The 22,189-nt window shown below is 45.5% G+C and overlaps 1 protein-coding gene across 1 annotated transcript in view; it reads right to left on the minus strand.

The window, feature by feature from the left end:
- Positions 1-17,586: 17,586 nt before the first annotated feature.
- The window catches only part of EIF4E3 (eukaryotic translation initiation factor 4E family member 3), a 31,347-nt gene continuing 26,744 nt past the window's right edge, over positions 17,587-22,189 (minus strand). The window contains exons 6-7 of the mRNA XM_026857558.1: positions 19,569-19,724; positions 17,587-19,026 (exon numbers count right to left, since the gene is read on the minus strand). Coding sequence (XP_026713359.1) covers positions 18,995-19,026; positions 19,569-19,724 — 188 coding nt within the window. The 3' untranslated portion in view covers positions 17,587-18,994. The remainder of the gene's footprint in view (positions 19,027-19,568; positions 19,725-22,189) is intronic.

Below are 22,189 nucleotides of genomic sequence, written 5' to 3' on the forward strand. Positions count from 1 at the left end.
CATCCTCTGCTAATGGAAATCACCGTAGCTCCATCCAGCTCGGAAAAGGCACCAGCCACCCCATCCAAATGCAGCATCCACAGCCATAGGCAGGGTTTCCTGCACTGTCAGGGTCCCTTTTGCCTTTGGGCCTATGTCTCTTTCTCACTCAAGTTTCTCCTTGCACCTTGTGCACAGGGGAGGACTTGCAGGCACATGGGGGAGGGAAAAAAAATCCAGATAAGAGAATGCAGCTGGGTTGTAATTTGTAGTTTCACAGTCCTCTGTGGATAAGTCCCAACACAATACATCCATTTGCCTGCAAATTGAGAATTGTGTTAAACCCACAGTAGTTCTGATGTAACAATATCTTCATGCTGAGAAACTTGAAGACTGCTGAGAAATACAGCACTTAAGCAGAACAAAATGCAAATTCCCAGCAGCACCTTCCACCCCCATGTTTTTATTGAGTTTTAGTAAAAAAGAATTAAAAAATACAGAGGGCCTGCAGACCAGACTAGGAATTGTCTACATTAATTTGGGGTATACATTACTTTCAGCTGATACCCAGATGAAGAATTAACCCAGCATTCCTCCATGGTTTGGGATTTCATGAGCAAGTTTTACAGGCACATCTCCGCTCCCTGGACCTGGTGCTCCTGATGATTTCCACTTATATGGGCATGTGGGAAAAGGAGAAACAGCTCTGCATGTGTGTGTGCATGCATGCTGGCAAGACACTCCCCTGAATGAGAAAGGAACATGCAGAATAATGGCAGCTCTGAACTCCCGAGACCTCTTCTGGAAGGGGTGGTGGTAATGTGGCTTTTCACCAGCTTGAGTGACAGCAGAATCTGGCCACCAAGATACATGATCTGTACTGGCCATGCAAAAGCAAGTATCAGGAACTGACTTAAGTGGCACCAAGATTCTTTCAGTAGCTGAAACTCACATCTTGCTGCACATCAGGGGGTTCTGGACTTCTCAGTCTTAGGTGAGTTTGTAAGTTTTTATCATAAGCTTATTCCTTAAGGAAAAAAAAAAAAAAGTTTTTCAGGTTCTAAAGGTACCATGCTCCCAGCTGATCTTATCCCATTATCAGGATTTTTTAATTCTCAAAATATATCATTTTGTAGCTGTCATTTCATTTGGTCACATAGAATGCAAAACAGAGGACTGTATTTATAAAGATTCAGTGGAACACGTTTACATTTTCTAGCTTATTTCTGACGGAAGCAAAGTTTTTAGCAGCCACATGTAAATTCAAACACTTAAGGCCCTCCCTTGCACCAGAGGTTACAAACTTGAGCCACCACTCCCAAGAGCCTCTGGGGGCAACAAACTCTTTCCATAAGGGGCACAAATAAGTATAAAGCTCCATCTGTGAATGAGAGGGAGGAAACACAACTGTAGGAGGATAACAGGGTATCAACACAACCCTGCTGAACAAAGAACATGCTGAACACTCCATCCAGACACCTTCAGCAGCAGTCTCAGATGTTTCCCCACCCTGGAGGACAGGCTCCCGCTCCTCACCACAAGCCCCTGATGCCCCTGGAGCAGATCTCCAGGGCCCTGCAGCACCACCACAGTGCTCCCAACTCCCAAGCGGGGGCTGCTGGTCTCAGCCAGTAGCATCACCACAACACCCAGCCACCTGCAAAGGACCACCGCAAAACTCAGAGTCCCACAGCAAAGCCTTGCAGCAAATCAGGGCACACATATCACTCCTGGCTCTACCAAAACTGCTGCTTTCCCAGTTTTTCATGGCAACACCCTCCCAGAAGGCAGTAAGCCCCCCTGGGCAGAGCCCAAGGAAGAGACCTACCACCTCACAACAACACAAGAACTTCCCTCTCTCCCTCAGCTTCAGTCCAACTAACCTTGATACAAAACTGGCAGAAAGCTAAAACATATAAGACCCCCTTCTCAGGGGCTGTATTTCCCTTTCCCCTTTCAAACCACCTCCTTGGAGGGAGCTTACCTTCCTCGTGGGCTGTTATAGCCTTGGGGAGCTCTGGGAAAACAGTCTGTGCAGATGAAGCAGGTCAAGCCCGTTCCTTCCTTGTCTGCTCACAGGTGTAGGCATTTTTCTCTCCTGAGCAGGAGCTGGAGGTTGCAGAAACACCGTGCGAACCATCTCCCTGCTCTGCTTCCTAGGGTGGGATGGCTGTCAGATACAGGAACCTCAGCTCCAGGCTTTCTAGTCTGGGCTGACACCTTCCAGTTAAAGGATTTGGACCCTTTTTAAGTTAAAGGAGTTTACATGAGACAGACAGGGTAGCAAAATCAGGATGAAAGCAGGTCAAACATTGGGTTTGCAAAAAATACAGTAAAAATAACATTAGATGCAAGTGATTGGCAAGAATTAACATGGGCATCCTCACTGGAGCAAGATCTACAAGGTGTAGCAAACAAATACAGGCATTTCTATCGGGCATCGCTTTATATACACCCTGCAAAAGCAAATCATTGGGTGGGAAATGAAAATCAAGAAGGAAAAATATATATGTTTCTGATTATTCTATCCTAATGTTGTGTTCTGTCATTATGGCAGATTGCTTAATTGTGCTGCTGATTACTTTTCCTGAATTCTTCCTACAGCTGTAGTTTTTGCAGTGCCGTGGAAACACTAATTAGCAGGAGGAATGTTGCCTTAAATTTTCTTACAATGTGTACATGTTAAAAAAAAAACCAGAAATCCTGGACGTTTACTCACTCCGTCCCCCTCTCTTGTTTATTTAACCCATCTCATTCTCTGTTCATTTGTCCCTCCTGTAAACCATGCCTGGGCAAAGGTGGAGAGGTCACGGGCAGACACATCCCGCTGCTGGCTAAAGACAGATGAATCCTAGGCAGAAATTCAGATCAGCCCTTTCCACCCCACAAAATTCACCTTGTAGAACAATCCAAACATGCATTCACCACAGGACGGGCTAGTCTTTGGGTGCGTTTGCTACTAGGAATTACCTATATACTTTGCAATATGCAAAACAAGCTGCCAGTATAGGAACATCTGCACGCTGCTGTAATCTTACCGCACATTTAGACTCCACATTCTTAATGATCCATCACGGGGAATGATTTGATGTTGTTTAACTCTTGTTTCACTAAGCTGGGGCATGCATTTGCCCTGCTTGTTCTGCAGTATATTCCTGCAATATATCCACACACTAAGGAGAAATGCTTCTTATTTTGTGTAAATTAATGCTGTATGTGACAGTTTAATTTTTTACTTTTTTGTCCTTAAGTGCTAAATGCCTGTTCAGCCAACCTTCCTCTTCCTCCTTCCCTTCATCCTCTCTCCAGCAGATGTAATGGGAAGAGTGCAGTTGCTCTCCACTCAGAAGCATGTATGGAGCTCTCCTAGAAGTTATTTTAAGAGGGGTCAGAGGCGATCCCAGTCTTACACTTCCATAAACCCACCAGTATGGGACTGTGGGGATTAACAGCAAAATTGGAGGGGGGTAAGCAGCACATGGTCGCTGTTTGTAGGATTTACTTCCCTCTGAACTGACTGATCTGTTGACCTGATCTAGTATAGCACTTTTTCTGTTTCTCTTGCACATTTAACCATGGACTGAGCCAGCACCCCGGTTGTGACCTGGGGTCAGCCAGCTCTGTTTAATCAGCATTTTAAGCCTCCAGCACTAGAGGTTTTTGCTTTGGGTGCTTGAGACTACAGCTATTCCGTCAGCTCAGTTTGGGTTTGACTCCCCGGGGAGCTCGCACAGCCCACACGCCCTGGCGCAGTCACCTCACTTCCCAGGAAAGGAAACTCGGGTGGGATGAGAAACCTTTTTCAGGCGCCCTCGCTGCCCAGCGGCGGCGGGCTGACTCACGAGCGATGCCCGCAGGGCTGCCGCCCATTGCTGTGAAAGTGCGGTGGCTCGGCCGCCTTCCCGCAGGCTGCCCTGCCTGCGCACTGCAACGCGAGCGAGCGATGGGTGTTTCAGTTCACCAGCAGCACCAAGAAGTCATGATGAAACAAATCAAAAGAAGTTGGGCTGAGCTGTTTAACTGTTAGACCAAAACCCAAGGCGAGAAATGCAGCTTGGCTCAGCTTAGAAACTGCAGCAGGTGAGAAGCGCCCAAAACTCACTGAAATGGAGTTTGACCATCTGAAAGCTGGGAAGGAGATCGGAACTCTGGGTACAGTCAAGGGCAGCTCATTAAGTCCCATTTATAAACACAGAGCTAACCTGGGGGCTTAGAGCAAGTGCTGGAGGAGCAGAAGCTACACACAGACATGGATCTCCTGGAAGCAATGCTTTACGTGTGTGCACAAAATCCACTGGCTTCTCCCTGCACACATTTTTCCACCAACATATTGCTCCCAAAACACTGCTAAAATGACTTGACTAAATAGTGCTGCACACCAGAACAAGGATTTCAGGATGCATCACTCCAACTGAAGCCGGCTGTATTGCTGGCAGGGTGTGTAGGCAGAAACCCTGTCATCTCCTGGGCTTCCTACACACTCTTAAAAGGACCAGACAGCACGTGCACGGCTGGCCCTGTGGTGCTGGAGGCATTGGACTCGCTTTGAGCCTGCCATGGAAGAGCTTGTGCATGCTTAGTGGGCGAGGTCAGCATCTCCGGACATCTGGCAGCTCCCACCAGTCTGCCAGACATCGGGAAATCGGAGACAAACACACAAAAGCCTCCAAAACTGCCTGTACACAATGTTCAGGTGGAAAATGTCTGGGGAAACCTGCATGTATGGTAACCCTGTGCTCTGCAGCCTACTTCGCTTTAGCCACGACTGAAATGCAACCACTCCTGGGATGGGCTTGGACACCTGCAGTGCCAGGACCTGTGCTGGGCTGTGGTGGGAGACAGCAGCCACATCAGCTGAGTGTTATGGACCGGTAGAATGTTGCTTTTGTGATACAGACCTCAGCAGCCCCCATGTCATGCACATCTGGGTGTGCTGCTGGAGCAAAGTGAGCCCAAGAGCACAGCAGTACCTGGCATTAGTACTGTACCAGTCACCGCTAGTTAGAAATGCTCCCACCAACTCCTGCTTCAGGGCTTGGGCTTCTCAGAGGTTTGGGTTTTTGGAGAGAGCATCCCTGAAGAAGCTGCACAGCACATCCAGGACAAGCAGCACCTGAGACATCCCTCTGCCTCACAGTGGGGAGGATGAGATGCCCCAAGGCTTGGGGTTTTCTCAAGTCAAAGTTAGGACCTTTAACATTGAACCCACTCCACAGTCGGGTTCACTAAGGAATTTAGGCACAAGAATTTCACCGAACAACTAAATCCCATTGATTTCACTGGGCCTCAATTCATAGGGAGCAGTCACGACCTGAAAGAGCTTGCAGGTGAGGAGCAGGAATGTAAGGTAACACGGATTATTAAAAACCAACAGCAGATACGCGTCCTCTAGGAGAAAAGACATTTTATCTGCCTGTTCTTAGGAAGTACAGGAAGAAGTTTCATGGTCATCGTAAGTATTAGGATTGAATAATGTTTGGCTATATTAATCTGAAGTGCACAGCAGGGAATAAGGTAATTTTTCCATCCTTCTGATTATAAGTAAAAATTTTATATGAGCTTTTTGTGGATGTGATTGCAGCAGCTTGGGATGTTTCCCAATTTGCTCCTCTCCCAGGACAGTTTTACTGAATCAGCTTCTAGCGAGCCCTGGTGGAACACATGGTATAAAATATCTGTTGCTTTAACATTTTAAACAACCTAGAGAGAGGAGGTCATGCTCTCCTGGCACATGGCCCATGTGCAGTGCCTGCGTTGTCTCAGAGGCCCTCCTTTAATACCTGTGCCAGCCGAGCAGCAGGAGCGAGATGGTCCTACAGCACCACGTGGGCTCACAGTGACACACGTGCAAACGTAAACCCATGCTTTCCTGCCCTGGCACTCTCCTATTGACAACCTTCCAGTGTGGTTAAGGCAATGACATGTTGGCTAAGAACAGCCTCACCTACCCTCTAAATGGCAGCACATGTAAGTCACTTTGTTACTTAAAGTCTGTTCTTCTTTATTAGGGGAGATGTTGCAAAGCACTTGAAAATAATGTTGTCTGCTGTGAACTGTGGCGCCCAATCAATGAGGGATGTGACAGTCAATTACCCTTCTACTTTCTGATTGTCCCCAGCAATCAGCCCAGATCAATACCTTCAATGGCAATTGATAGCAAATATCAAATCCAAAATAATACGTTTCATTGTTTTGGGAGTACTATCACATTGTGTACAGGCGGCCACCGCACTTATTTAACCATTCATTTCACTTCCATCTGGTCCAATCTGGCCGGGCGATGGCTGTTCAAATGGCTCACACGCATCCTTCCAGCACCAGCGCCTGGCCACCACCAGTTCAGCCTGAGCCGAGGGGAGCAGCACGACTGCAGCTCATTGCTCCAGGATATCTTTAGTGCAGAATCAGCTACCTGAGAGAGGTTGTGTTGGAGAATAAAGAAAAAAATGTTTAGGCCACCCACTGCAGCAGGGCAAAACCATGAAAAATCAGGGAGGGAAACTCGGGTGCTGAAGCAAGGAAGATGTTTCATGAGGTGCTGCTCTGCGGCAGCGCTGTGTGAGCGGGACAGTCAGGAGATGGGCTGCAGCGGGGCTGCCACAGCCCTTGCTGTTGTCCCAGGTGGGTGGCTTCTCCATCCCCTGCCACTCCTTGTGTCACCCAGGTACCGTTCAAGCAGTGACAGCCTCTCGGTGTGCACACGCAGAGCGTTTGGCTTCGCAGGAGGGAGGGTGGCGGAGGAGCAGGAGGTTGCGCCTGCTTTTGTTTCAGGAGACTTAGCAAAGCTTCCAAATATTTGAAGAAGCACGGTGCCAGGAGCTCTTTCAGAGTTTCCTTTAAAGATGCCAGTTCGCACAGGCTTTTGTAATTGAGAAGGATCATTTACATTTGTAATGGTTTAAACAAAAAAACATACACACTGATATGAGTGTGATGAGCCAGGGCCCTGCTGTGGTGGTGCGGCAAGGACAGGACTGACTGGGATGGAAATGGTACGGAGCAGGGGAGAGCTTTTCTGCACTCCTGCCCTCCCATCCAAAAACTTTGTAGGGTTCAATTTTGGGGTCCCCTGCCACGGGCTGCATCACATCTCCCTGCCATTGGCAGCTGTGGGTGTCTGGGCCCCCCACTGTGCCAGACCTACCGTCTTCAACCCCCGTCCTTTGTACAGTGGTTTCAGCTCCTCTGTGGGATGACCACAGCAGCCAGATCCATCCCCATGCCAACTTCTGGAGTGCTGCTGCCAGTTACATGCAGGCAGCTCGACTGTGAAGCTAAAGGTCTCTTGCATGCACCAACTGCTCTCCGCAGGTGAATCCCCACCCTATGACTTGCCACCACGGTGCTGCCAGCTCCCGCAGGCTTCACTGCAGGTAACTGGCTTCTTTAAAGCACCATGTCCTGCGGTCAGACAGTCAAGGCTCTTGGCTTCCCCTTAAAAAGAGCTGGGGAGAGGTGGTGAAAATAAGAGGGGTATCTGCTGCATCCTTTGAGTCATGTAGAAAAAGCTGGAAAACATGAACTCAGGAGCTCAGGATGTAGACAGCAAAGATCCCATACTCTTAGAAAAAGTATTTTCTGTTGGGGTTGGCTGTAATAGGTCTGAGTTGTAGGTCCCCTCACCCTCAGGTGACACCCTCAGCTCCCTGCAGCATCAGGTAGCCCCGCCAGGCATCTCAGGATGCACAGGCAAACACCATGAGCCCAGGCCAGGACCATGGCTGGCTACTTGTACAGAAAGGAGGGGAGAAATATTTGGTTAATCCATTCACCAGAGGGGCTGAGTGTGGCACAGCTCCAGCACGTCCAGGGGAGGAGCAGGCTGGGTGATGTTGCTTACAGCCATGCAAGTAGGAGATACTCCTGAACCACCTCTGGCTTCTCCCACCCTGCTCCTTATAATCCCTAAATAAAAATATCCAAGGCAAGCAGCCTCCCAAGGAAATTCATTTGCCTCAGGGTGTTCCCTCAGCCCTCGCAGCCCCAGCTCCTGTCCTTGCAGCATCCTGCCCTGCTCTTATCAGGGCACTGGACAACAGGCTACCATTTTTAGAGGACAGCCTAATGAAAAGATCCCGATTAGGTGGCTGTGAGTTACTTCATTTCAGTGTCCGCATGCAGTGGGGGCAGAAGCACAGTTGAAAGATAATGGAGATAAAGCATTAGCCCTGTGATCACAGCATGGCAAGGAGCCAAGGCGCTCCCTTTCTTTAATACACAATACTTGTTATAAGATTGAATATCCATTTGGGGGCAGAATTCACCTACTTTCCTTTGCACACTCCCCTCTGAAAGCATTGTAATGCTTTACTTATTGGCATTTTATTTTGATGAATAGGCTGCAATTGGTGCAACAATATCCTGAATGGCATTAGGAGACTCAGCCATGTGACTGTTGGCCCATTTGCACTAAGTACCATCAGTCAAAGTTCGTATTACTTAGAGGATGCTTAAGCCAGCGTATTTTCCTAACAGGCATGGTCCTCTGAGGGTAGCGCTAAGTGTGCTGGGGACTTCTTTGAAGTAGCATAAAGGGTAATTATTCCCCAAAGTCCCATTTAAAAAATACCCTTAAAAACTAAGTTTTGTGCCTTTGGAGAAAAAAAAAAAAAATTAATGCTCTTGCCTATGTGGTAGCTAGCTGCTCATCAGGGTAGTGCCTGTGCCTGGAGGGCCCAGCACAGCACAGGAAGGAGAAATGTCCCGTCTCTGCTCCTTGTCTGGACTGAGGTGCAGCTATTGGGGGGTAAAAAAAGGGAACAAAAAAGGCACTTCAGCGAAATGTGGGTCAAGTAAAATATAACAAAGAAAAGCAGCCTCTTTTATGTAACAGGCAGGGATAACACAATGCTACCCCTTACCAAAGCCCTTTTCCTAGTGAGACCCCAGGAAAAGGCAGGTCCCTGGGGCTGTCCATATGTGTACCCCTCAGCGGGTGTTTTGGGGTGCACATCCCCACGCTGTGTGAGGTGGAGGGAGCTGCATGGCACTGTGGAGTGGGCAGCAGCTGGGGGGATGCTGAAGTTGTAACCACATTAAAAACATCCTTATGCAACACAGCTGGCTGCCCCCCAGCACCACCCATGCCCTGGCACCACCACTGCCAGGGGCACCTGTGTTGGGCAAGTGCCCGAGCAGTGCAGCAGGTTATGAACACCCCCTAGCTAACGATGGTGGTTTAACACATCAGCAGGGAAAAATCCCACTGTTGGCCCCACTCACCAAACTCTTCTCATGCTGTGGGGCAGGAAAAGGGCAACACCACCCCCAGCCTGCTTGCGTGTATGGGTTTTGCTGATTTCTTCCAAAATTGCTCCTGACCTCGTCAGTGCTGCGGGGAAGCTGTGGAGATGCAGCCCACTCTTACTTTCTGACTGCAGAAATGCATTTGATATGTTCCTGTTTACTTTCCAAGAGTTAGACTCAGCCAAGGCCGTGTCTGAGCACCAAAAGGCCTATTTCTAGGTGGGGACGGGGAAAGGCAGCTCTTCTCTTCAACTCAAGAGAGGGAAGAAGGTTCTCGCAGTATATAGAGGGCCCCTCTGTGGTTTAGTATTTCTAATTATAATTAATTAGAAATAGTAGCATGCTCCACCCCATGCTTTCTGTCTGGCTTTGGGCAAAACGGTTGGCACAAGATTTTTTTAAGAGCGTTTCACTTACAGTGTCAGAAACATCACCAATGCGATGGAGCTTTGCTAGCGCCGTGTTAGGTGGCAGTTTAGGACAAGGATGCTGGTTTGCCCTGGCACGGACACGAAGTGCTTTTCCCATGTGCCACCAGATGCACAGAGCCTGGGGAAGGCACCCTGTCCCATCCCCAAGGAGCAATGTCTGGGTGGCACTGCCATCCCCCGCTTCAGCTGCGACCCTGCCCAGCCACGACAGCTTCTCCCCTGTTCCTCCGGCTTGTTTTACGCACTGTGTGTGCTCAGAGAAAGGGAGAGACACACACGTCTAGAAGAAAGTTATACCATGACTATTTTTAACATGCAGTTATGCTCTGAACCCTCCTCAGAAATCAAAGTCTTTCTGAATTTGCCAGCAACAGTTAAAGAAAAAAATCTATCTCCTTACTGCAGTTCATCATTTAGGTGGCCTCCCCCCTCTCCTTTGCACTGTTTATACACGAATTCCTACAGCATTATGCGCTTTGTGTAAGCAGGAAAAGTCCAGTCCAGACACGGCTCCATGACAGCTCCCCCTGACTAATAGCAAAATTATCCTTACACAGGTCCTTTCTCTTCCTCGGCATTTTTTTCCCCACCGGGCAGGGGCTTCCCCGCACCCCCGCGGGTGGAGCGGCCCCGGCCGGGCAGCAGCAGCCCACGGACTCAGCCCATGCTCGATCTTGCAGTGCCATCTTATGGCAGCTCCACCGCCAGCCTCACAGGAGACCCATTCCCTTCCCACGCTTTGCAGGTACTTTCTGGTTGAGCTTGTTAGAGTTTTAAATTTATAAACCCTAAAAAAAAAAAAATCCAGCTACTAAATAAGTTTCTAATTACCAAAACCTCTATGTCCATAACTTAAGAGCCTTCAAATGAAGCTCCAGGATGGAGCACAAGCAACAGAGACAATTTATTTTCTTAGAAGACGACCAGCTTTTCAGTCCAGACTGCTGCTATATAAATGGTAACACTATACAAACACGTCTTCCATATTACAGACCATCTCTGATGGATCCTTTATTTCAGTAGAGAGGGGAAAAAAAAAAAAAAAAAGATAAAAACCATACTTAAATCTGGAAGCCATTGCAGGCTTCGAACAGTAAAATTATTGCAAATGTTGAACTTTCACTCCCACCTGCACATGGCTCTGAGAAGTTTCCAGTGGCAAGAGCCCAGGGGGTACCAAATGCCTGCTCCATTCAGCACCCTTGGGTGCACGGTGGGAGCATCCCTGTCCAGGCAGCCAGAGACAGCTCCTTTGCAGAAAAGGAGAAGCAGAATGAGCAGACAGTGAAACTAGACACTGCGCCCAGCCTTGTGGCATGTCAACAAGCCGATTATGTGTTGGGAAAGCCACTCTTCCAAAAGACCTATTCTTCAAGGCTTCAGCTCATCCTGTGCTTGCAGGAGGATCAGAGAGAGGCCTAATCCTGAAGATTAAGGTCTGGATGCAGGTGGCAGAGGGAAGCTTTCTGATCCTTGGAGCAGCAGTACACACAGAACCGGCCTGGGGATCCGGAGGGAATTCTTTATCAAGTAAAAGCCAGGAAAATCAGATGTCATTTCCCACCAGCTCAGGATGCAGTTTGCAAAGGTCAATGCCAGGGTGGTAAATGAGCTGTCAGCACTGCAGAGGGTCTGCTGCCCTCCACACCTGAGCCAGGCCAACTGGCCCCTCCTTGGAAAAAAACAGGGTCTACGTCTGATAAAAACAAATAGGGAAAATAACCATAGAGGAGCAGGTGCAGCACCTTGCCCTGTCCTCAGGGTTCCCAGCTAGGTATTTTCCACACTGCAGAGGATGGGCTTGGCCCCCATGGCTGCATCCATCCTTCTGGTTTGGGTTTGACCCTCTCAAGATTGTGGGTCTGGTAGGATTGGGATCTCCAAAAAAAGCCAAGAGGTTTCCTGGGAGCACATCAGGGCAGTATGGTCATCAGCAGAGGATTTGTTGCTTCCTTATGTTATGTGAAGAAGATGCTGCAAGAGGCAGGGAAGGAACATGGCTGTGTTCCCCACAGACCTCAGGCTGACTCCAGATATGTGCAAAGGAGGGAGAGAGGGGTGCTCAGGCGGATGAAGGCTGTGAGCTGCTAGAAACAGTGAAAAAGGAGAAAGAAGGATAGAGGCGAGGGCAACAAGGATGTTCACATCACTTTTTGTTGTTGGCTTGGCTCCAGGGGAAGAAACATCACCCTGACTGCCTTGGAAAACAGAGTGGGCTGCCCTAGGGACCTCTGGTCAGCTGTCCTACTGGGAGAAACTCCAGGAGAGTTACCCAGTAACCCCTGTCACACAGCCACAGCGAGAGGGTGTGGGATCCGAGACACAAAGCCACAAGAGTGGTGCAGCTGCTGCTGCAGGGTGTCACTAAAAAGCTACTTAGGAAATACTGAAAGCAAAACAAAACAAAAAAGTCCCCGAAAACAAACTGTCTCAAAGAAAAAAATTCAGCAAATTTCCTATGCAGACCCTGCCTGCATTGCACGATCATTTTGCATCTTACCTGGCAAGTCACCCTCTTCTTTTACAGGAAAATATTATTTTTAAAGGTTGCTAAGAGCCAGCAGTACCAATACATTTGGGCCAGGATTTTCCTACTCCAGAAACACTGTTTCATGACCAAATGACACTCAGGAAAAGATCCTTTCTACCTTAGATTGCATTTATGATGTGACCCCCCCCCGCCTCTGACAGCTGCAGCAGGGGGAGGCAGGGGGCAGGGACATAGGGTGCCAGGCTGGATGCTGCCCGGTACGACGGCAGGCTGTGTGGTACGATTGACAGCCCAGGGAGAGCACAGCATCGTACAGGTTTACACGCACCATCCATCACTCGCTGACCACGTTGTTTTCTCTTTGCACACTTGTATGGCAATGTAACTACAAAACATTCCTATGAACTGTTCCCTGATGTGCAAATATAGCTTTAAATGACTTCTCTAGGAAAGAATCCTCACTATTTTATACAAATTGTCTTGCATGTTTATTACACAGAATCATGATCCAAAAAGAAGGGGATTCATCCCATGCCTATTCATAACACTGCTCTCCCTTACGCATTACAAGCTGGAACATACTCCAGGCCCCCTTGCATGATGAATGATACCTACTTGCTCTTTGCTTCCAGCTTGTTCTGATTTGCTTATTTATGGAGCCTCAGTGCACTGACGGAAACCCTTCCCCTCCAGTTTGTCCACGAGACAGAGATGATCATGGGCACTGGGCTTGCAATGGGCAGTTTGGAGAGGGAGCACTAAGACCTGAAACTCTATTCCTGGCCTCACCACTGTGCGAAGAAACCCCAGGACCACTCCAGAACTCTGCACTTCCCACTGACATTCTGCCCAATAGTTTCCCCCCCACATTTAAAGCCCTTTCTCGCACTCCACGTCTCGGAGCAGAGCACCAGGCTGGACACGGGCCCACGTGGGTGCAGGGATGCCCACCTGCCCGCCCGGGGGATGCTATGCCTGGGAGGTGCGAGTGGGATGTTTCCTGCTGTATTTAGCTTAGGCAGCTCAGCCAGCCCATTCCGCTGCCTGCACGCAGCCTCGGGAGAGAATGGAAAGAAACAACGTACCGGCCAGCCAAGCCAAACACCGGGAGGTCAAACGCTGCAGCACAGCTTCTTGGAGATGACACATGCACCCAACGCAAGTCCACTAGTCTCCTGGCATGGGAGCATCTTGCAGAGCCCTGCACTAACACAGCAACTGCAAATGCCATCTTCTGGCCCCAGGCTCCAGCACAAGCTGACTCCCTCCCAGGGATGAGGATTTTGCAGCCTGGGTGGGAAGAAGGTGCTGGAGTGGGTGGCCCCAGTGCAGAGCGTAGCCCCCCCTTCCCCAGCAGCACGGTACTTACAGCTCTGAAAATAATCCAGACTTCATTAACTTGTCAAATTAGGAAATTGAGAGCTGTCAAAGTGTAGTGAAAATTGGAGGTGGATTTTATAGCAAGCCGTGGGATCTCCCACTGTTTGTCTAATCTAATTTCCTCATTGTCGTTGTCCTAAGAGAGTCATTAGGAGAGAGGGAGAAGTAAAGAGATGAAGACATGAACAGTTTCCAGTTGAAAGCACCTCCCTTCCGTGTACGGGTGCAGATGAGAGGGTTTATATAAGCTGCTCAGGATCAGTAATTTTCCTCTGTCACAGTCATGTTTGTGTTTTAAGACAACTCTTAAGCTACATCCCCTTTGGTCAATCCTGCCACAGGAAGAACATAAAAAGTGGTTTCTTTTGTACTCCCATCAACTGGCAAAGGCAGAGGATTGACTGAGCCCTTTCTGACCCACGGAGCTTTTGTGTTCCTCACTCTGAAGTATTTAGTTAATTATTACTGAGAGTGTGCCAAGCTGTCCTGAACCTGCCACACTAAAATAAAAGCACACAGAAGACTGAGCAAAGCCCGTAGCATGAAATGCCTTTAAATCGAAGATGCTTTAACACGCTCCTCTGCAGCAACCAAGCAGCATTGCTAACGCACATCACACCACGTAAAAGCACATTTGAGTCTACTTGCTCCTGCTCCTGCCATGCTCTTTTTCAACACTATTCTCCACAACAACACAAGCATCTCCACAGTACGAATAAATCATAGAACAAAATAATTCATTCTGGTATGTCTCTCATTTCGAGAACCATTTTGCAAAGGCAGGTAAAAAACCCCAAAAACCACAACATTATGAAGTGAGAGAACCCAGCAGAGAGGTCTTAATATGCAGCTGCATCTCATCTCAGTGCATGCAAACGGTGCAAGTGGAGAAACCCCACGTGCTTCATGCGATCTCTCCAACACATGTAGCTCAGAGGGGAGGGAGGTGGTGCTGTGTGTGGAGTAACTGTGGTGGAAACCCTCCTCCCTGCAGAGGGGGCACAACCGGGTTGCGCAAAGGCACACACGGCTGAGCCAGCAGCCCCAGCACCGCTGCAGCAGGAGGGCAAAGGATTTATTCTCAGGGTGGCGACACTCCTGTCCTCCAGTGTTTGCTTTTAAGGAGGCAGCACCAGAGAATATTCTGAAAAAGCAACAAGTGAAGCAGGACATCTCAAGCCCATGCAGCTGAGATGAAGCCCTAGGGGACGCAGCTACTGCAACAGAAGAGAGAGAACAAGCTGTCCAATGACACCACCAAAACCAGAAAATTAAGAGTCAATACCATCTTTGCTGGAGAATGAAATGTTAAAACCATACCAGCAGCTGGTTGGGGATAGGTTTTTGAGGCAAAGCTGCCATTCCTTGCCTGCTAATTGTTATGCTTTCCAAAGATTTCATCAACTAAGTTGTGTTCTACAAACTGCTATTTAATTACCAGAGTAGAATCCTGTTAATTAGCCAGCCCCAGAAGACAGCCCTTCATCTCTGTTAAGTGAAATTCCAAACTAATCCCTCCAGCAGCAGTTGTGTCGCAGCCTGGGGAGCCACAGAGAGATATGAGAGATGTCCCCGAAGTTGGGAGGAACAATCAGAGCTCAGCCCTCACCTGCAGCCAGCAGCCACTTCAGCCCTGGGAAGGTGCAAACCAGCACAAGAAATGTAATACTCGGAAGTAAAAATCTATTAATTCCTCTTACCATTTCCCAGCTGTCCCTCCTGGCTCCATTTGCCCCGTCAGCTTCAGCCACAGCATGGCCAGCATCTCCTCTTCACCCAGGGCTGGTGCTCCCGCCGAGCTGCATCCCTCCCGCCTGTGCTTGGACCTACATAAGAGGCCATCCTCTCTCCTTCAGCCATCTCGCCACCATTTTCCACTTAACATCACGTTACATCTCAGCTTTCCCCAGGAAGATGCTGTGACCACCTTTTACAAGATGCTATGAACGTTTTTAAAGCCAGACAGAGCTCTCTCTCCACCTCTCATCTCACCTGGTTTCCCAGGACAGAGGATAATCCCCATACAACAGTAACTCTGCAGCCAGCAGACCTGGATGGCAGGACAGGCATATCAAGGATATGAAGTTTTTACAAAATTCATAAAAACAGCCTGGGTAAAGGAGATAAGTGCTCCAGCTACGTGAAAGGCTTTAGTGTGACCTGCCTGGCCAGCAGACACCAGATAAAGCCCAAGGGCACTATCCCAGTGTGAGCAGGAATCAGCCAGGGTTCATTACCCCCACAAGAGGGAAGCAGATTTTTTTAATTCAGCCAGTGCAGTAATCTGGAGGGTTTGTTTTTTTTTTCCTATCTGTCATCATGGAAGTTAAATGTTTTAATTTTATGTTGAAATGCCAGCAGAAATCAATTTTGATATGAAGTTATAGACTCTGATATCCATTTAAACAATTTAGATGATTCTGAAGTAGTGGGGGGTTCATTTAATCAAGTTCAATAAAGCAGATCTCCAGGTGAAAATAGTAAATATTTAAAAGACTACAAAAATTAACTGTTTAACATCATTTGGTATAAATACATCTGCTATGGAGATCAGTAGGGATGAAAGGACAGTTCAAAAGTTCTACAAAGCCTTTAAATTTACAAAATTCCAATACGCAATTTGTCGTGTTCCTGTAAACTTGCATTAGCCACTATGATTCAAGCCCAATTTTGGACTGTGGCATACGATGTGTTGAACTTTAATCAGAAAATATCCATCAACAATTGTCAATGGAATTAAGCCATACAGAAAAAAAAAAATCCCTGATTTTATAGATTAGGGATTTAGAACAATGAAAAACTGACAGCAGTTCATAATGTGGACGTTGGTAGTCAGTGAGCAGCTACCCTTGACCTCTGTCCAATGCTCAGGCAGAGAGGTCTTTAATATTAGCGACATATGAGGAAATTACATAAAAATAATCTCCTTCAATAGGATGAATTAAGTATTATCTTAAATTATCAAGTTTCAGTGACATCACCAGATCGGCCTTTTCTGCCCGCAGATCCAACTCTGCTGAAGTCAAAGTCTGTGCTCAAAATAAACCTGGGGGAGAGGTAAGAGGCTCTGGCTTGTTTCCAAAAGTAAAAGCAAGGAGAAGGTGAGGTATGTGATTAATTCTTCATTAGTGTTCCACTCACATTTCCTCCAAAGACAGACAAGTATTTCAAGTGAAAAATCTTGCCTATCAAGCTGTTGAAAATATTTTTCTTCAAGGTTTCTACCCCTCACTTTCCAAAGTCACTTTCTGACTATCACACAGGCCTGGAGGCTATTCCCGTACATCACACCTACAAACATCAGACAGCACTTCAGGGGTAGCTGGTGTCCCAAGGCCCCCCTCTACCCATTCCCCAGAGACAGGGGAACCCCACTCACTGGAGATAAAAGTGGTGGCCACAGCAGCGAGTTCATTTCACCTTGCAGGGGAAGCACCATCCTACATTCTCTTATTTCTCAAGGAGGTTGGATGTCTCCACACAGGAGCTGATGGGTGACGATGTACCTACAAGAGAAACTACACTGAGTTTCAACACTGCTTTTAGTTAAATATATGTATTTTTTAACAGATCTCAGACAATTTAGAGGTAATCCAAATGGAGTAATATCATAGAAAGTAATCCTTGAGCATTGGATGTATCTTGGAAAAGATACAGTGGTAAAAATTAATCTAAGCAAGGCTAGCTGGAGTGTTTCTTATACTGTCACTGCAATGTAGATACATATATTTTTAAAATATATAAACATCATATAATTAAACTGGTAATAATCTCTATGCTTTTTATTTTGAATTCTCAATCTAACTGCAACTTAAATACACTTCAAGTATTGAATACATACAAGAAGTACTGCATACATACAACAGATACTACTAATAAACTTCCGGCCTCCTTTCTGATTTAATAACAACAAAAAAAAAATTAAAATATTTTAAAACTCTGAACAAAACAGTTTCTATTGAAACTTCTAAATTTTACTGAAAAAAACACAGATTTGAAAAAGCAGGACTGGTACATTCAATCTCAGAAAGTAATTACAGAAGCAAGACATCTGGATTTTAGAAAGTTTGTTTAATTAATAACGCTCATTAACTGCACAGTTTAAATCCATAAATACAGATAAAGTTGAAAAAAAAAAGTCTCAAATGTGCAATTCTTATTTTTAAATTTATTTGATTTTAATGGCTGCCTCTTAATATACTAAAGACATGGAAATCAGTGGAACTTGAACAGTTGCCAAACAAAAACCTCTTAAAAATGAAGTAACGCTCAGCGGAGTGTACGTTCTTCCCTACCTTGCAGCTTCTTCTTGTAAAAGGAACTACATCAATCTTTGGCAATATATTAAAGCAAACCAACAACACATAGAATTATTATAGACAAACGTTTACAGATGAACACTGTTTATATTCGTGTTTATATTCATATTCACACTGCAACACAAAATCTGTTTCTTTTCTGTGTTTCCTTTTGTTTTTAGAAAGGTCACTTAGGAAGTCACGATGGCTTGAAACGACATATAGTGGGATCTCTCCCTTTGCATTGAAGTCAACAGCAGTTCTGACACTGACCTTTGTGGGTGCAGCCACGGGCCTAACATACTCACAGAAGTGTGAGGGATGGATCCAGTCAGTCGCATTAGAACCTATTCATGACGCTTTTTCATGAATGTACAGAAAAATATAATAAGAAAGCATACAATATAAAAACATTAAAAAACCCCATGCCCTCTTAAATGAGAGGGGTGTGGAGTTTGCAGGGTTTCCTACTGAAAGATGTCTCATTCTAGTCTGAACAAGGGCTCTTTTGAAATCATTACAATTAAAATTCTTGTTAAGATCATCCCACAGAGGCTTAGTCCCAGTATAAATGTGTTCTCTTTAGTCACTCCTTTAGTGAGCACTTTGCTATTTACTTTTACAGTATGTGTGCCATTGTCAGTGCAGGACCAGATTATACTGAATATTAGAATAAATGCAGTGCAATTTCTTTCTCTCTTGGGACAAAACCAGTGAGTAAATCTTAACATGATAGGAATGTTTTAAAACAAAAATTTAAAACACATTTCACCAAGCCAGTGTTCCTCTACGCGCAGGAAAAGCAGCATACTGTCTTTGTGCATGTCTGCATTCAACTAAGTACAGTACAGAAGAAATGAAAGCCTGCTACTTTAATGAAACAGGAACAAAACTAATCAGTTTTGTTTTGAAAAAAAGTGGCCAAAATATCTTTTTAAAGAAACAATGAAAAACTTAAAAAACCCAACCAAAAGTAATGAAATGCAAGTTTAGCAGTCAAGGCAACTGTTTTTCCTCATCTTCCCAGTTTGAAATGTTAGAAACAAAAGGGCCACAGTCCGTAGTGCTTCTGCAGAGCTTCGAATCATCCTTCTCCTTGCCCAGACCACCTCAAAACACCAAATAACAACGAATGAGCTTGGCACAGACTGCTCTTAATGTTTTCTCCATCAGCCTTCAAAAGCATGATGCTCTCTGTGTGCTAAGGAAAAGAGAAGGAAAAAAAGAACAAAAAGAACATGTAAACTCCGTCAAGGAGTGGAAAGGATTAAAAAAGAGAAGTCAACAATGTATAAAAGCAGTTAAGGAAGACACAGCATGCCAACAAGTGATCTTTGGGAACACTCTGATCTGATAATACATTTATATAGAGCCTAGAAAAAGACATCCCTTAAAATCCTGAGTGTAAATGGTTCCTCTAAATGAATACTTAAATTGAACAGCATGTAGTCTTGAGAGTTATCAAGAGATTTGTCTCACTCATTTTACGAATCAGGCATATTAAACATGAAACCAAATATATTCTACAATTAAACTAAAAATATCTTATATTTTGAACGGTAGCCAACTTTTACACTGAAGGGACAAAGGCATGTATATTTTGAAGTAATAATTTTAATGCAATGAGAGATGCTACATTTCCAAATGGTTAATGATGACTCGGGCAGGATATTCCCATGGAAACACCCTACCAGAATCTTGTTTCTCTAATGAAGGTGGAAATTAACAGTAAAAAATACTTACATTTATAAAACGCCACTTTAAAAGACGTGTGTGGCAGAAGTTTATGGATCTTTTCTAAAACTTTTGCTTTACTTGCTGAAGAGGCATTCACATTCCAGACTTGCACAACATCTTCACGGTCACGGACGCTGATGCTAACCCCTATTACTTCATCATCTGCACAGAAGACGAAGCACCATTAAAGAATACTTTAAAAGTGAGACATGTCTAATTTGATACTTATGTATTATGAAAGAGTGCCCAAAAGCTGAACAAACTGAAGAAATGAAAAAGAGCAACCTCCAGTGAGGAGAATACCAATTTTCAAACCAGACAAAATAGCTACCAGAAAGAAACACACACTGTATTTATAGAAACTATTGGAAATATTACCTCATAGTGGTTTTAATAAAGTGCCGTAAGATTATTCATCTTTGCTACTAGCACTCTTATCCTTGATTAAAAAAGACTCACAAGACTCCCTTCAGTAAGGTTAGCAATATAAACGACTAAAGATAATTTACCTATAGTAATATCTATAAGCAAAAATGAGGGGGTGAAGGTGAAACAACTAAAACCCCAGGAACAGTACCTGGAGGAGATCAGACACCAGCTTTTCCAGGTTTTGCTCTCTTTTTCCTTTACATTTTGTCAAGGCAGCAACATTAAAATAAAATAAAATAAAATAAAATAAAATAAAATAAAATAAAATAAAATAAAATAAAATAAAATAAAATAAAATAAAATAAAATAAAATAAAATAAAATAAAATAAAATAAAATAAAATAAAAGCCCCAGTCAGGCTGCTGCTGCCAGTGTTGGTAACTCCATGCTTTTCTGAAGAAGCCCTTTTTGGTGTGAAATTCTTGGGACACAGCTTCACGGAGAGCTCTGCCTAAGGCTGTGCCATGGCTGGGCGCAGTGGATGCCTCCAGCAGCGACCCCCACGGTGCAGCTGCACCGCACATCCCAAGGAAGGGGTCAGTAATGAGAATCACAGAATTACAGAATGGTTTGGGTTGGAAGGGACCTTAAAGGCATCTAGTTCCAACCTCCCTGCCATGGGCAGGGACACCTTCCACTCGATGTGGTTGCTCAGAGCCCAGCCCAGCCTGGCCCTGAACACTGCCAGGGAGGTGAGATGATGCACAGGTGGCATCAAGAGCACATGGCCACGGGGAAAAGCTACCTCTACAGGCAGCAGAATATTATGTATTTGCCTAAACTGATGCTGAGACCACTCTATCAGTATAAAGGGCAGGAACACTCCCTTCTTGACACCAGCTTAATTGGGCATATTAAGGATTTTGAAATGCTTGTTTCAAAATTAAATATGACATTATTAGAGATGTCCCTCGGCTCAAGGATTTGAGGTTTGTGTTCTGTATCTTCCAATTCTGAAAGTTGGGAAAGAAGACAGTGAGAGAAATATGCTATTTGAGAAAAACTCAACAAAACTTTTGTAGAAAAAACAGACACCAAGGTGAATATACCAGCAGCAATGTACTGCAGTAAGTCTGCTCTACCATATTAGCTAGGTTTAAAAGGAACTGTTTGAACAGTTTCTGCTGGACTGCTCTGTGAGCCTGAGAAACTCAATTCTTTTCTCTGGAATTATAGAGCAGTGAAGGAACACTCCTAACAGGATATTCACCATCAGTGCAATGGCCAGTTTAATCAGATATTCATGCTTAGGAAAGAAGTAAATACGGCCAAAAGAAGTGACGGAGGAGCATCACTGAAACTGGAAAGTTAGCTGAGTGACCAGCTCCCAGAACTCCTTCCCTCTATGCTGGTGGATCAGTAAATTCATGATTCGCAAGAAACAGTTCTGTCACCAAGCCTTAATGAGTTAAATGGTCACAGACTTGAACTCGCTTTTCATGACTCAGCAGCAGCACCCGATGATCTACCTTAAGCCAGCTAACATTCACAGTCCCTTCCCGGAGCCCATTTCCAAATGAAATGTGCAACCTTGCAAGCCTAGAGAAGATATTTATTCTGAAAGCGACTTTGTTAAGTTATTACCTCTGACCAAAATCACACGTGAGCTTCTGGATGACTTAATGCCTGTTTTCCAGTAAACCAGCAAGGTATTTTAAGAATATTTATGTAAATTCAATTACACTGAAAATCACTTTGACCTAAGCAGTACTTTTAAGTGATAATGAAAATATTGCCTCTGGGTAGAGTGCTAAGCTGGGATTCAGGAGAGCCAGGCTTGTGTTGTGGCCCTGCTATGAGCTTTTCATGTCACCACAGGCAAACCTCGCAGCTTCCCTCTGCTTCAGATCTTCACTAGTGCTTCACTGACAACTCCTAACCCTGTCAGGAGAACCAAAAGGGACCATGAAGGCTAACAGGAACATCTAATTTAGTTGCTTCCAATAGTGATAGTACAAACAGAAGTGTCATTTGGGGTTCCAGAGTCCTGGAACCACAGAATTAATATTAATCATTTAAATGCTGGCTAACAGATATTCAATAACTAGAAAACCTACTGGTTTCCCATGGATGCAAGCTGCTGAGCCTGAGTCTGTGCTAAGACAGTCAGAATACCATGTTCTTCTCTTAACGACAGTGGGTACAAATATAATTTCCAGCCCTGTACCCCAATTTTTGGTAGTGTTTCCATGTTCTGC

Source organism: Athene cunicularia (assembly GCF_003259725.1).
Source record: "Athene cunicularia isolate RWA chromosome 12 unlocalized genomic scaffold, athCun1 chr12_part1, whole genome shotgun sequence".
NCBI lineage: Eukaryota > Metazoa > Chordata > Aves > Strigiformes > Strigidae > Athene > Athene cunicularia.